The sequence below is a fragment of the Punctularia strigosozonata genome (assembly GCF_000264995.1).
Source record: "Punctularia strigosozonata HHB-11173 SS5 unplaced genomic scaffold PUNSTscaffold_17, whole genome shotgun sequence".
NCBI classification, from domain to species: domain Eukaryota; kingdom Fungi; phylum Basidiomycota; class Agaricomycetes; order Corticiales; family Punctulariaceae; genus Punctularia; species Punctularia strigosozonata.
Window position 1 is genome coordinate 431,571 of NW_006767449.1, and position 13,369 is coordinate 444,939.

The window sequence follows — 13,369 nt, forward strand, 5'->3', positions numbered from 1 at the left end:
TCGTGCTCCGGGATCGGACCGTCGGACGAGGCGGGGCCCTGACTGCTGACGGAACCTACGCATCACGTCCGCGCGCGAAAATGTTCAACACGATTGGGCGGAGATTGATCAGAGACAAAGAACAACAGCAGCAAGCTATGCCGGACGCATAGGGCGGCGGTACGCGCGCCGACGGTGAGAGAGGCCCACCACATACGTCGATCTCTTGGATCTCTGATCTTGAGTAGATCAGACACGCGCGGGAGTGAAGAGTCGTTCCCGCAACTGTTCCGAGGGAACCGCGATTCCATTTGGAGGCGAGGCGTTACTCGGAGGGACGTCTAGGAACAGACAAGGCTCACTGTCCATTAGACGTTTCATTTGAGAGGCAAGCGTGCCTAGACGTCGGTGTTCTTACAGTTCCTGTTCAGCGACTGAACAGGCGCAGCGAGACTTGTTCTCAGGTGTGCGTCGCTACAGCTATTCTCATCTGTCAATGCCCTTGTTGATGCTCCAGACGCTAGGTCCCGTCTTGTTGCACCCCCGCCTCGGTCCAACGATGGATGCCGAAATTACCTCCGGATCCGCTCAGTTCTACTTCCAGATTATCCCCGACGTCCACATGGAGCCCATAGATTCGACGCGCAATCAACCGTACTCGTTCGAATCGGAAGGCCATTATTTTCGCACCTGGAGCTTTGTCCAGGCCATCCCGAGCCACTACATCCGCATATCTCCGACCTTCCGATTGGGGGCGGTGGCCGAAACTTTCTGACGGAAACACAGATTGACATGCAGAGCCTGGTCAAATTCCAGGTGGGCGGGACCTGCGATTGGCAGGGTGGGCAGCTGTCAGCTCGCCAGGTCGAGCGATAACGCGCACCAATTTTCCCACGGACCGACCCGTTTCGCAGTGCCTTCCCAGCTCCGATCTCGGGAAACGCGCGCAGCTGGCGTTTCCCCTGTGCATCTGCCGTGTCGCTTTTCGACGCCCGGACGCGCTGATCCACGCCGCTTGTATAAAACGATCGGGCCATGTTGCGAAAGTCCCTCATCTCTGGCGAGCCCTCCGGTTTGCAGAGTGACCTCCTCCCTTCCTCCCCTTCCGGTCCTTCTTCGGTCGTCGTCGCCGTCCGTCACATAGTCCACCACAATCATTATCTGCTAGCCTTCCCTTGCAGCCGCCATGGACTACGACGCATATGACGCACTCCTCCACCATGTCTTCAAGCGCACTCAAGGTGACGCTTGGTAAATGGTTCCATCTTGCGTCGACTGTATGTGTGCTGATGTACACTCGCATAGGTTCAAGCCCTCGGAGGAGAATGTCTCTGCCGGGGTATGCCTTCGTGTCGAGACTGGACACTTCCGCGTCTTCCCGTACGAGGTAAGTCATGTCATACTACCACCGCAACACGTGGCCAAACCCGTATCAGAACCCCTACCTCGGCCCCTTCGAAGAAGCCGTCCGAACTCTAAACCCTGCCGTCGCCGTGAAGATTCGTTCCGCCGCAGTCCATGCAGCGCTCGGCTCTGTGTACGTACTCCGACTCCCATGGAGTTCTCTCAGCTCACTAACACCGCTCCTCGTGTAGCCCGCCCACCGCGCCGGCGATCTACGTCGACTCCGAGACGCGTATCCAGATCGTCGAGACGATGACGCACCTCCCGCATGCCGACAAGGAGCAGTGCGGCGCCTTCGTCCGAGATGAGCGTGTCCTCGTCGTATGGTCCGACAACCTCGACAACATCATCGGCCTCTGCCAGGAGTTCGACCGCAAGCTCATCCAGCTCGTATGGAAGATCCGCCCCGCGCTCCCCACTCTGTCGTACTCGGGCAGCGCCGGTCCTGCGTCCACAGCAGGCTCGGAAGCAAACCTGAACGAGAAGTCCGCGTTCGACGACGCGGAGGAGAAGAGGGAGGCACTCGAGGCGCAGGTGGAGACCATCCTCAAGAACCGGGAGAAGGCCGGCAAGAAGAAGGGACGTTGGCCGTGGTCGAGGTCCGTCGATCGCGAGGACATCGCGGAGAAGGGTGGCAAGGAGCCGAGACCGCAAAGGTGATTCATTCTCCTTTGGTCTCTCCTAAGGTCAGGAAGCTCATCCAATTCAACGCAGGTTGTATGCACCGTTCTCAGGCGGTCTCGCTGTCGCGCTCTCCACACGTGAGTATAGGCCCGCTACATTGGAAGTCCATCTACTGACGTTTCTTTGCAGTTTTCGTCGCTCAAGGTGTCAACATGCTCATCACCGAGCATGTTCTGGATGGGACCTGGCAGCGCTTCGCACTCCTCGTCACGACGCCTTTCCTGTTCTGCATATCACTCGTGAGTGCTTTCCTCTCTTTCCACGCCGCCTTCTTCCATCCTACTTCATATACGTGTCTTCGCGCGGATCGCTGATGGGGGACTTCTCGTTCCTGATTACCAGTTCTTCTGTCTGCAACTCCTCGGGAACGTCGCTTTCTGTATCGGGCCCGTCGCACAGTTCCACGAAAACTCCAAATATTACTCGGCACAGAAGCCGCTGGAGAACAAGGTTGTGGATGCCGCACTGCCGCACATTACTATCGAGATGCCCGTGTACAAGGAATCGCTGGAGCAGACCATGTAAGGGAGAACCATGTGTACCCCTTAATACTGCCGCTGACCATAAGGCTATTTATAGCGCGCCCTCGGTTTATTCTCTCAAGAAAGCGATGCAGACCTATGCCCGGCAGGGTGGGACCTCCGCCATTTTTGTGCACGACGACGGTCTGCAGCTCATCTCACCTGAGGAGCGCGAAGCGCGCGTCGCGTTCTACGCCGATCATAACATTGGCTGGGTCGCACGCCCTGGACACGATAACGCGCCGGACGGCTTCAAGCGCGCGGGTCGTTTCAAGAAGGCCAGCAACATGAACTACGGCCTCGCGCTCTCGCTCAAGCTCGAGAAGCACCTTGCCGCGCTCGAGTCCCGAGCGGTGAACCCGGATCAGATCGAGGGTTCGACCTTGGAGGACAAGGCGCTGAATATGGCGGTAGAGGAGACGTACGAGGAAACTGGGCGGAGGTGGAAGCCCTGGGCCGCCAACGGCAAATCGTGCAGGATAGGCGAGATCATCCTCATCATCGACTCGGATACCGTCGTTCCCGAGGTGAGCTCTGTAGTGCTGAGTGAAAATGTGGCGATGCCAACAAAGTTGCCCACAGGACTGCTTCCGCGATGCGGCGCGCGAACTCGCCGAATGTCCCGAAGTGGCGATTATCCAACACGAGTCGGACGTGATGCAAGTCTCGCACGATTTCTTCGAGAACGGTATCGCCCACTTCACGCGCCGCATCAACAAGTGCATCTCTTTCGCCTGCGCCAACGGCGAGGTTGCGCCGTTTGTGGGCCACAACGCGTTCCTTCGCTGGTCCGCCGTGCAGGACGCCGCCTTCATCGATACCGCGGACGACAAGGAGAAGATCTGGTCGGAGAGCAACGTGTCCGAAGACTTCGATATGGCGCTCCGTTTGCAACTTAAAGGGTACAACATCCGCTGGGCGACTTACTCCAAGGGCGGGTTTAAGGAGGGCGTGTCGCTGACTGTCGACGATGAGCTCAACCGCTGGCAGAAATACGCGTATGGCTGCAGCGAGCTCATCTTCAACCCACTCAAGGACTGGTGGCGGCTCGGCCCCATCAACAAGCAGCTCAGGATCTTCGTCTGGAGCGATGCGCCGGTGCACTACAAAGTCAGCATGATGTCGTACATGTTCTCATACTACGGTATGTTCTCCTGTTAACGCATCGTTATATATACGCTGACTCTTCATGAAGGCATTGCTATCGGTTTTACCTTGTCGGTCATGAACTACCTGATCCTCGGCTGGGGTTATGAAGTCGACGGATTTTACATGCACAGCTTTGAGATCTGGCTCGCTTGCATCGTCGTCTTCCCCGGCCTCGGCAATTTCGGGTACACGGTATGTGATTACTGCTGGTTCGACTCTATTGCCTCTGACCTTTGGTGCTAGCTCCTCGAATATCGCCTTGGTCACCGTAACATGTGGGATTCGATGGTCGAGAATATCACATGGGTGCCTTTCTTGTGAGTGAAAGCGCGGATTGATCTCATAGCTAAGCTGATCGCCTCGACTTCTCTCTAGTTTCTTCTTCTTCGGAGGGCTCGGCCTTCACCTCAGCATCGCCCTCCTTGCGCACATGTTCTCATACAATATCACCTGGGGTGCCACCAAGAAGGAGGTCGAACGTTCCAACTTCTTCCTCGAAGTCCCCCGTATCTTTAAGCGCTTTTGGTTTGCGTTTGCCGTCAGCCTCACGTTCATCGCCGGAATTGCCATCCTCGCGAGTCCGCTGGTGCCCGCGGATTGGGCCATCCCTGGCGAGGACTGGAGTTTGATTATGCCTCTCGTCATCTCCACCGCGAGCCATATCTTGTTCCCCGTACGTCCGCATGCGACTGGCTGTCGAAGTTGAGAGCTGACTTTGTCGTTAATCAGATCGTACTCAACCCGTCTCTCATGGTTTTCTCCTACTGAAAACGCTCGCCGCATATACTCTGTTGTATCATCTGTTGTCCGGCGCATAGGCCACGCCCGCACCTGATGCTATAGTCGAGCATGGACATAATCTGTGCGTTTTGCTTACTGTCTTTTTTCACCCGTGTATATTGGGCATAGATTGGTCATAGAAGGGGATCTTGGGTACGATATATACTACTTCGCGGACGCTCGCATATACGAATAAATCATCGCGCTGTTCGCGAGCTGTCTTTACACACGATAGTTAGTAGAGAGATACGATGGATGAACGATGAATGCGCTCCCCTCGAATCTGCATGTAGCTAGTACATTGGTACATTATTCACGTCGTCGTTGACTGTCTGCTTAGGTTACATGGTGGCTACCACTTTGCCAAAAATAAGTTTGTTTCCACCCGAAGCTTAAGTCAACGGGATCTCGAATACGTCCATGAAGCTGAGGCAAACAAGTTCCTACTCGCGCAACCACCCGTGCGACATAGGCCAGGGCGAGGCTCGCAAGTTCAATAGTTTGCTACCCTCTTACTTCACGCAACGCTCAAACATGAACACGCTGCGTTCGACCGAGGCATACGATATGAGGTACTCGAAAGGCGACTTAAAGTTTCCAGTCCATATTCCAGGAGCAACATTACAACACCAGACTGTATGTACTACGCATATATTGATAGATCCACGGATTGAACGAATGAAGCGACCCTATTATCCGATTAATGAGACAGAAAGGAATGGTACGAGCACAGAATAGGGTCACCCAGTAGGTACAGTCACAGTCCTGAAGTCCGAGTTCACAGATATTAGTCGTTATGGAAGATCGTTTTGTCCATGCAGAAAAGTGCGAGGTGAAGAACAACATGGATCGGAGGCATACCGATCCGTGTATTGGTTTAAATTCCAGGAAGAGTGAAGCCTGGCAGATCGGGCCAATTTCCTAGCCGTCCTGGGTCGCCACCGATGCGCACCCACTGAGAGTGAGAGGGCGTCGGGCCGTCGAGAACGAATAATTGGAACCATCCCGCCGGAGCAACGCCGACGCTGGGAGGAGCGGTGATGGTGCATGTGGTTCCCGAGCAGCTGATCATGTACAAGTGATATCAGGATAAGATGACAAGCGAGACATGAGGCGGTAACGTACGAGAAAGCTGGAAAGATCGTGCGGCCACCCATCATGTTTCCGTGTGTGCTGCTCTGACGCCGAATATGATAAGTGGAGACAAATCAAACAGCCAAAAGTACGACTTACAGTTGCCGCGATAAGCGAAACTCTCATCGTTGAAGTTGTTCCCTGGAATAACTGGACCTTGATCTGGTAAGTACCACCATACTCCCAGTCGGTCTCCGTGATAGTGAAGGTCGGCTGCTTGAATCCCTGATTGAGGTAGGGAGGGATATAAACCTCAATGCGGAACTCCTGGGGGAAGTCCTGAGGTGGTTGCGATTCAGGATCCGACCCAGATACGAGTACGCGGCCATCAGGCAGGAGCGTCGCCTCAGAGTGATATAACCTCGCGACGATGGTCGTGTTGAGGATGGACATACGTGAGTTGACTGGCTGCGAAGGGTCATAAAGGACTGCAGTGAGGTTCGGATCATCGGCGAGGCCGAAGCCCGCGACGCCGGTATGGGCACCGTTCAGGATCATGAACGTTCCGTCAGGAAGGGCCACCATGCAGGGCATGACACGAGTACTCGGCTGGTGTCACAGAGTCAACAAAAATCCGTAAGTACAAAAACCTGGACATACCATCCTCTCTAGTGTCCACGCAGCGTTGGTTACTTCCGGTTGAATCGATAGGCAGCTGTCCAAGCCAGGCGCGGCAACTCCGTTGCTACCACCGCACACGAGAATAGTCACCGGGTCCGTATATGGGGCGTGCTGAGGGAACATGACAGCTGTTCCTTCCATAGGATACGTCCGACCAGCCAAGAAATTGTTGACAGCTCCGGGCATGTTGGGCAACGTTTTGACTGTTGTGAACGTGACCGGTTCCTGCGGCAAAGAAATCTGAGTCGTTGAAATGCAGCAGTGAAGACAACTTACAAGGATGCGAGCCTCGTTGTAGTATCCTGGAAGGCGGTCAGAAGACCGTAACAGTAACATGTTCGATACACGTACCAACGAAGATATTATGACTGGGCAGGATATGTAAGAACGGGTATAAGTTGTTGGGGTCCTAAGCCACATGTGGGTGAACAACTTCGATTGGACTCCGGGCGATGTGGGTGCCTACCGTTCTGTTGAGCCAGTCCATGAAAAGCCATGTTGGTCCGCCTGCAGGGGTTGGGAGGACCTCCAATGTGGGATCTGCAGGGGCGTTGCTGCCAGTTTCGCCGCCCACGACAAGAACACTGCCATTAGCCAATAGCACAGCACTCGGATACCAGCGTCCACGCTGGAACGGGTCTCAGCATCTTGACGGTATCCTCCTGATAGAGTACAGTACCTGCAATAATAGCTCTTGAGGGTTTTCCTCCCAATCGTTGGTACTGTTAACTCCAGGCGATCCGTCGGGAGCATACATTCTGACACCAAAGGTAGATGTCTATCGGCAACTTGGTCAGCATCAGAACACAACTTGCGCAGCGGAAAGGTCTTACCAGCGACCACCCTCCGACGTTCAGTATGCGTGCGGCTTTGTCTGGTAGCACGATCGCGGCCGAGCAGAACACATCGGATTGCACGTGCATGGTTCTCCAAGCAAGATCGAAATTGTCCACAAGACTCAAATCAAGCTCGTATGCGCCGGTGGAGTTCCCAAATTCCGAAGTAGGGAACTTTTCCAGGAACGACACCTTATTGTTGATACCAACCTGCGCGTCGATGCAGATAAGCAAGTGAGCATTATGCACGTAAGCGAGGGCTTACCGTAGCGAGTAAGGGAACGACGACCCCTCCGATGAGGAACTGAAGCGTGATCAGCGACAAACTTGTGGCCTTGGAAACTGATATACCTCATAACGTCCAATGTTGGAAGGAGTGTGCCAAGTTTGGAGACCACCTTCGTATTGATAGTATTGCAGGCGATTTGCTCCTCCGCAGAGATGAATCGGGTCGCCTAGAGACGGTAAAAATATAATCCCAAACTTACTCAGCGCGAATGACTAACCCGAACAGGGGGCAGAACAGTCTGTCTCCGGGGCGAGGCCACCGTTGGGGTTGTTGGTGACGTCCGATACGTCTCCGCACCCTACAGCAATGTGAGCACGTCAAGAACCTGCTATGAATGCGATACCGTACAGCACTCGTCGCCAAATTCTATGAATGAATTGAGCATTCGGAATCGACTCGAATAGTTTAGCACATACCCATTCCGGCGGCCGGATAGCCGAAGTCTGAGCACTGCGTCAGGCAAGCCTCAACAGTGTTGTTGTTGGTCCAAATGTTTTGATAGGGAAATACGCGAGTAGCGCCGTCCCTGCGAAAGAGCTTAGACGACGGCCATACGTAGCGTAGCGTGCAACATACATCAAGCATCCTTGGAACTTCCAGTTCCCGGGAAGACTGCTATTCAACACCGTTGGGACAGGCAACGCTGTCACTTTCGCTGTAGAGGTGTAGACTGAGAGGCGACTGGGCCCGCCACAAGCTTCGCTGTCACAATCGAAGTTAGAAACATCAAACAGGAAAAACAGGTGACGTTAAAACTAACGTTGTATTCCCGGCGCAACCCATGTTGCACGTAGTTGGATCGGTGGCGACAGTGGCGCCGTTTACCAGCGTGTTTCCGCAGAAGCATTGGTCAGCGAACTCCATTCCTGCCAACGTGAAGTTTTGCGATCGGCAGCTGTTGATGCAGCCCTCCACCGTCAAAGTTGGATTATCGTTGAGTTCAGTCGTGAAGACTCTGCCATTGGCGTTGTCGCTGCACCAGACAGGTTAGAATATGATCAGCGTAGGCGCTTCTGTATGTCACTTACACATAACATGCGGCGTACGTCCACCCCGAAGGAAGACCGGACAAAACAGGGAAAACTGGGGCGCCGTTGTTGCCGCCGCCGCCACCACCACCCCCGTTATTGCCGGGCGTTCGAGGTGGAAGGTCAGTGCCCGTGTAGTTGTATACGTTCAGCCTGTTCGACCCGCCACAGAACTCAGTTGAGTTGCCTGGAAAGAAGAGTGAGTACATCACACCTGCTTGTGACGACAGACCGTCCGCAGCGATACACATACCGGCACAGGTCATGTCGCAATCTCCAAGAGGCGTCGGCGCCCCGCCATTCTCTATCGCGGCATCACAATCTGTATACACGCGCATCGGCGAACATTTCCTCGGATGAGGATATCTAGAACTCACAGCATTCATCGGCGTACTCTGTCCGGGTTTCAGCTCCCTGCCGACATACAAAGTCACCGCCACTCACCCATGCCAGCCAACGGGAACCCGGCATTGAAGCAAGCAGTCGTGCAAGTTTCCACGGTCACCGCACCGACGGGGGCAGCCGGGTTTCCTAACACGCGGTTTGCCGTAGAATCACTATCAATTGATTTCAGCCGCGTTGTTCGTCAGATTATCGGGAATCGCTTACTTGTAACATCCGAGAGACTTCCAGAGACCCACGCTCGGGATCGTCGAAGGGGCCGGAGGCGGCGTACCACCGCTGAAGAAGACATTGAGCCGATTGGCGTTGCCACATGTTTCATTCGGATTGCCGGTGCAAGCATCAGAACAGTCAGTCAAAGGGGACTGTGCAGCGCTGCTCTTGATGAAGTTGTCACAATCTGTGTTCCGCGTGTCAGCGAAGATCTGCACAGCATCATCCAAGAATATCAATTCTCAGGCACTCACAACACTCCTGAGCGAATTCTATGAGTAGATTGCAAATGATCAGCGGAAGACCGGAGCGCTGTGTACCAGTGTACGTACCAATTCCCGCAAAGATGAATGATTGTTTATCGCAGAAGCTTATGCAATTCTCGACTGTCATGTTTGCGGTGTCGGTGAAAGACGCGGCGCCAAGGGTCCTTGAGCCAGTGTCGTCGCTATGGATCGAGAGTTTAGACTGGTCAACGCTGGACATCTGCGAGACATACGTCCAACATCCTTTCGAGGTCCAGTTGCCTGGCAGCTTTGTAGGGACAGAAGCACGAGAACTAAACGAGTGACGAGGTACAATATGCACGGCATTGGTTACCTGACGAAACCTCAGCTGTGCGCACAACACGGACCAGTCGTTCAAAGACTCACGGATAGTAACGAAGACACAAAGAGGGCAGCACTGGGGGCCGACATCTTGGGGATCCGAGATGCCATGTGGTCCAATGCGCGGCGAGGGGGCCTTATATGCTGTCGAGCCGCGTTCCACGCACTTAGTGTTGGCCAGCATTAGGGACATTCTGGACTAACGTATAAGACGGGCCTCGTACGTCGGGGTCCCGATGGGGAGCTGTCGGATGCAACTACCAGGACTGATTGTTCCTAATAAAGATGGCAGGACCGCACGGCGTTCGGTGGGATGGATGGGCGGCGACAGGGCGCTGGGGTACTGTGCCGGCGTCCAAGCAGCATCGACCGGAGATGGCATGCAGGTACCGGAAGCTAAATGTATCCGGGGCTGAGCAGTAACAGACCAGCCGCATCGGCGGCGCCAACATCATATCTATGTCGGGGAATTCATGCCGAAGTATATTCTGCGAGGCTGTCGGGTGTTTTCTTGCAAGCAAATTGCGCGGTGCATGCCTGTTCGGTAAGGAAATAGAACTCAGTTGATCGGCGTGTCACACCCGCTTCTCGAATTCTGAGGGCGCACCTCCAGTAAGCTCGCGTCTCCGTGCGTGATTGTGACCAGCAGTTACCCCGGCCCGGCAGCTGCCGAACTCGTGGGCTCGCAACGCGGAGCACGTCACACCCCGTGTTTATCGCCTTCATGGTAGCGTACGCCCGAATGAACATGTTTCCCCAAAGGAGTAGCGCGTGTCCGATCAAGGAAAGCTCTGCGAAGCGTGGCAGCGCAGATAGTGTCCCAAACATTTGTCCGGTTTTCAGTTTGGTCCTTGCTCATCGGCCACTGTTAGATCTTCCAAGGGAACGTTTCGATACGCGGGTAAGCCTGGCCGGAAGAAAAATATTCACCGCCGTCCTCGAGTTAGACTGGGCAGCCGGATCTATGGCAGCTTTCACCGATGTTTGGCGCTCGACAAATTGGTCATGATCATTCTCGCAGAAACCGTCAATACGGGCCGATGCCGCTGGATGCCTGATTGATCGTTCAATCGACAACGTAAGAGAAACAAAGCACGAGGCTCACAGAACAATCAAGTTGTGACGTGCGCCGTAATGAACTTAGGTTTGCGTTGGCCAGCCGTGGCGGCGAGAGCGGTTTCAGAACACTATGACTTTTTGAAGGTGTTCTCGAAGAGAGGCATTGAACGGAGCAATGTGTTACGCTTTCGGCAAGGACCCTGCGGAAGGAAGATCCTAATTGGCGCCACACCGGCACTACCATCGTGGTAAGGCAGGTTCTGTAAGCACGTCGGGTGCCTTTGACCTGTGAATAGATCACCACGAAGATCAAGATCATGTCAAGACATATGGCGTCGTGAAGGTAAAGAAGAACATGAGAACCCTCCGCAACGGCACTGCCACGCTCCAGGCTTGCGTGAGATGGAGCCTCCGAGGAAATGCCCAAGCGGTCGGCGGCTGCAATCGTCCACGAACGTTATGTTATGCGAACCCATTCATTAAATCCATGAACCGCTGCCTGTCCGACGACATGAGCAACCGTATGCGGCGAGCTTAACGTTATACAGGCAACATCGAGATGCCCGCCTGTAAGAAAGTCTCATTCCCAGGTGACAAAGCGCATATGCAAAAATGGAAATACCGGCGGCGGAACGGATGGTCAATATTGATACGGCTTTGCGATCCGGAATCATGGTGCCTGAGACAGAAGTCATTGCCAGATCACGGAATGCGTGTCGTCGGCTGAGGATGATCGACTGGGAAAATACATCCGTTAGGCTGCTTCCACTGGGTGCCTTGCGTCGCGTTGCACATGGATCCCTCGCATGGTGTACCACAAGGCACCGCGGAAACATTCCATCAGGCGCCGCTACATCCCTTTCCTCCCTTGAAAGGACCGGTCGATTGGACGGACGATTTGAAATGGGTGCGCAAGCCGCGGGGTGGTCGAGGGCTCGGAAAGGAGGTTCTCTCCATGTTCCGGATCTGGGAGCACTCGCTCACTCGAGTGCTAAACTTCAGCCGCTTGCTGGCGATGCTCGCACTTGCTCGGGTTCCTGAGATGACTCTGAACACAAATACAGCCAGTCTCAGTCTAAGTCGCTCAGTCGATGCGTAGGCAGTCCCGTCACTACCATCAGGATCCCATCAATAGCTTGGCCGCAAGATAGCAAACGACATGCCTGATTTCAAGTCAGCGGAGAACTAACTTGTAGATCTTAGGTTCCACAGCTCTTCGAATATCCTTGGTGGCCGGAGACATCCGATTCTCACCCCTACAATGTCTCGCGGTCATAAACCCCGCAGTCCAATGTTAGAGAAGACAGGCACGCCCCTTCATCGTATGTTAATCTTCAGACAAACCACGTCAGTACTCCGTCGCTGGAAGTGCGCCAGTAGATATAGCGCCCATCGTTACGAGGATCGATGACCGAGCGTCGTTGCCACCACCGATCCGATGTCCCCTCTCAATACCGTGCAACCGGCCGCTCGTAGCGCTCAGCCACATCCATCAGCCCGTTCAGTCTGAACGCCAGAAAGGAGAGCCGACGTCAAAGATAGCACGAGCTAGGTCATGTGGCTCAGCGGCGTACGGAGCTTGGGGGGACTTTACTTACTTGATGCGGGATCATCGTGAGAGCGGCTTGAGCTGGAATGAGATTCGGTTAGTACAGCAAGAGGCGAGATTCGTCCGAGGGGACCGAATTCGTGATACAAGGCAACTCACATGTAGCCGTAGATACGCCACAGGCGCTGACGCTGGCCACAGCATGCCTCCGTATGGAGGCATTCCTCCTTCCTCTGGGCTAACTCGGCGCGGCCAGTCTGCGTCCCTCTACTGCTACCTGGTTACGATGTTCTGCGCCAACCCTGAACGTAGAGGACGTGGCGAATCGCGAACGCATCGTTGGAATGTCCTTCGGCCGTCCTCGTGGCAAGAGAACCGACGGGATCTCGTGCTGTTCACCGAACGACCATGGACCCGGTCCGGGATAACGTACACACTGGTGGCGACGGCGCCACGGTCTAGCCTGCACGCCGCTCGATGTTGCTAGACTGCATGCAGTCGATTTGGTCGTTGAGATAGCATCGTTTTGATAGCGCGAGCGGCGCCGTATACCGTCGTACAGCTTGCGACTCGGAGGCAAAGACGGGGTGTGGCGTATTCAGTATGTAGGCAGACCAGTTCCCTGCGGTCTGTTCGCGTCCGTATTTCGCGCCTTCCCTGATCTCGAAGCGCCACGTGAGAGCATGCAGGGTACGATAGCTGGCTTCTCGTTCGGTTCATTAAGACTTTTATGAAGTGCCCTGCGCTGGCTGCGTGGCCTTCTGGGGCTCGTCATCGTGCTGCGGTGCGTTGGGATTGGGCGGAAGAGAGGGCGTGTATCGCTGGGTATCAAACATTTCGCCCGTGCGCGATTTCGACGGAGCAATCAGCAGGAATCGCAAAGGAATCCGGGCGTGGATGTAATTGAGAGTGTGCCCGGTGATGGAAGGTCGAGAGCAACCTGGCGCTGTGTATCCTCACGGGGCCGCGTTGACGAAAGCCGCCGCGCTAGCCCGTTATGGCGCCCAGCCCGTTCTGGTAGCCGCCATCCACGCCTTTGCCTGCCACCACCACGCCCAGGTCCTCTTTGCTCCCTGCCATCGTTCCCCTTTGCCATTGCCTGGTCCGAACTGC

At 54.8% G+C, this 13,369-nt stretch overlaps 4 protein-coding genes across 4 annotated transcripts; 3 read left to right on the top strand and 1 right to left on the bottom strand.

Moving 5' to 3' along the window:
- Positions 1–1,048: 1,048 nt before the first annotated feature.
- On the top strand, positions 1,049–4,824 carry PUNSTDRAFT_108306 (uncharacterized protein). Its single transcript, XM_007388253.1, has 13 exons — positions 1,049–1,230; positions 1,285–1,366; positions 1,416–1,516; positions 1,575–2,039; positions 2,098–2,144; positions 2,197–2,306; positions 2,410–2,588; positions 2,647–3,115; positions 3,171–3,732; positions 3,784–3,929; positions 3,981–4,054; positions 4,113–4,410; positions 4,467–4,824. Exons 1-13 carry the CDS (start codon positions 1,166–1,168, stop codon positions 4,503–4,505), a joined length of 2,637 nt encoding a protein of 878 aa, XP_007388315.1. The 5' UTR covers positions 1,049–1,165; the 3' UTR covers positions 4,506–4,824.
- A 280-nt stretch (positions 4,825–5,104) lies between these two features.
- Positions 5,105–9,749, bottom strand: PUNSTDRAFT_146477 (galactose oxidase). Its single transcript, XM_007388254.1, has 25 exons — positions 9,694–9,749; positions 9,540–9,640; positions 9,373–9,488; positions 9,295–9,312; positions 9,035–9,227; positions 8,870–8,982; positions 8,803–8,820; positions 8,679–8,747; positions 8,426–8,612; positions 8,158–8,370; positions 7,974–8,099; positions 7,814–7,923; positions 7,746–7,763; positions 7,615–7,695; positions 7,460–7,563; positions 7,374–7,412; positions 7,106–7,318; positions 6,952–7,050; positions 6,739–6,900; positions 6,624–6,681; positions 6,549–6,574; positions 6,252–6,497; positions 5,751–6,200; positions 5,643–5,695; positions 5,105–5,581 (listed from the first exon to the last, which is right to left on the bottom strand). The coding sequence occupies exons 1-25, from the start codon at positions 9,736–9,738 to the stop codon at positions 5,395–5,397; spliced, it is 3,045 nt and encodes a 1,014-aa protein (XP_007388316.1). The 5' UTR covers positions 9,739–9,749; the 3' UTR covers positions 5,105–5,394.
- An 824-nt stretch (positions 9,750–10,573) lies between these two features.
- Positions 10,574–11,205, top strand: PUNSTDRAFT_55536 (uncharacterized protein). The gene is made up of 3 exons (XM_007388255.1): positions 10,574–10,702; positions 10,754–10,957; positions 11,007–11,205. Exons 1-2 carry the CDS (start codon positions 10,629–10,631, stop codon positions 10,839–10,841), a joined length of 162 nt encoding a protein of 53 aa, XP_007388317.1. The 5' UTR covers positions 10,574–10,628; the 3' UTR covers positions 10,842–10,957; positions 11,007–11,205.
- A 279-nt stretch (positions 11,206–11,484) lies between these two features.
- PUNSTDRAFT_55537 (uncharacterized protein) lies at positions 11,485–12,066 on the top strand. The gene is made up of 2 exons (XM_007388256.1): positions 11,485–11,820; positions 11,873–12,066. The coding sequence occupies exon 1, from the start codon at positions 11,501–11,503 to the stop codon at positions 11,804–11,806; it is 306 nt and encodes a 101-aa protein (XP_007388318.1). The 5' UTR covers positions 11,485–11,500; the 3' UTR covers positions 11,807–11,820; positions 11,873–12,066.
- Positions 12,067–13,369: the final 1,303 nt, after the last annotated feature.

What these genes read in the sequence shown, in the direction of transcription:
- PUNSTDRAFT_108306 (XM_007388253.1), top strand. Translation starts at nt 1,166, where the DNA reads ATGGACTACGACGCATATGACGCACTCCTCCACCATGTCTTCAAGCGC. An exon ending in TCCGCGTCTTCCCGTACGAG is followed by an intron (nt 1,367 to 1,415) that starts GTAAGTCATGTC and finishes AACCCGTATCAG; the next exon opens with AACCCCTACCTCGGCCCCTT. An exon ending in ATCACATGGGTGCCTTTCTT is followed by an intron (nt 4,055 to 4,112) that starts GTGAGTGAAAGC and finishes ACTTCTCTCTAG; the next exon opens with TTTCTTCTTCTTCGGAGGGC.
- PUNSTDRAFT_146477 (XM_007388254.1), bottom strand. Translation starts at nt 9,738, where the DNA reads ATGTCGGCCCCCAGTGCTGCCCTCTTTGTGTCTTCGTTACTATCC. An exon ending in TTGCGACATGACCTGTGCCG is followed by an intron (nt 8,613 to 8,678) that starts GTATGTGTATCG and finishes TCTTCTTTCCAG; the next exon opens with GCAACTCAACTGAGTTCTGT. An exon ending in CTGTTCTGCCCCCTGTTCGG is followed by an intron (nt 7,564 to 7,614) that starts GTTAGTCATTCG and finishes TACCGTCTCTAG; the next exon opens with GCGACCCGATTCATCTCTGC.
- PUNSTDRAFT_55536 (XM_007388255.1), top strand. Translation starts at nt 10,629, where the DNA reads ATGTTTGGCGCTCGACAAATTGGTCATGATCATTCTCGCAGAAACCGT. An exon ending in GGGCCGATGCCGCTGGATGC is followed by an intron (nt 10,703 to 10,753) that starts CTGATTGATCGT and finishes CACGAGGCTCAC; the next exon opens with AGAACAATCAAGTTGTGACG.
- PUNSTDRAFT_55537 (XM_007388256.1), top strand. Translation starts at nt 11,501, where the DNA reads ATGGATCCCTCGCATGGTGTACCACAAGGCACCGCGGAAACATTCCAT.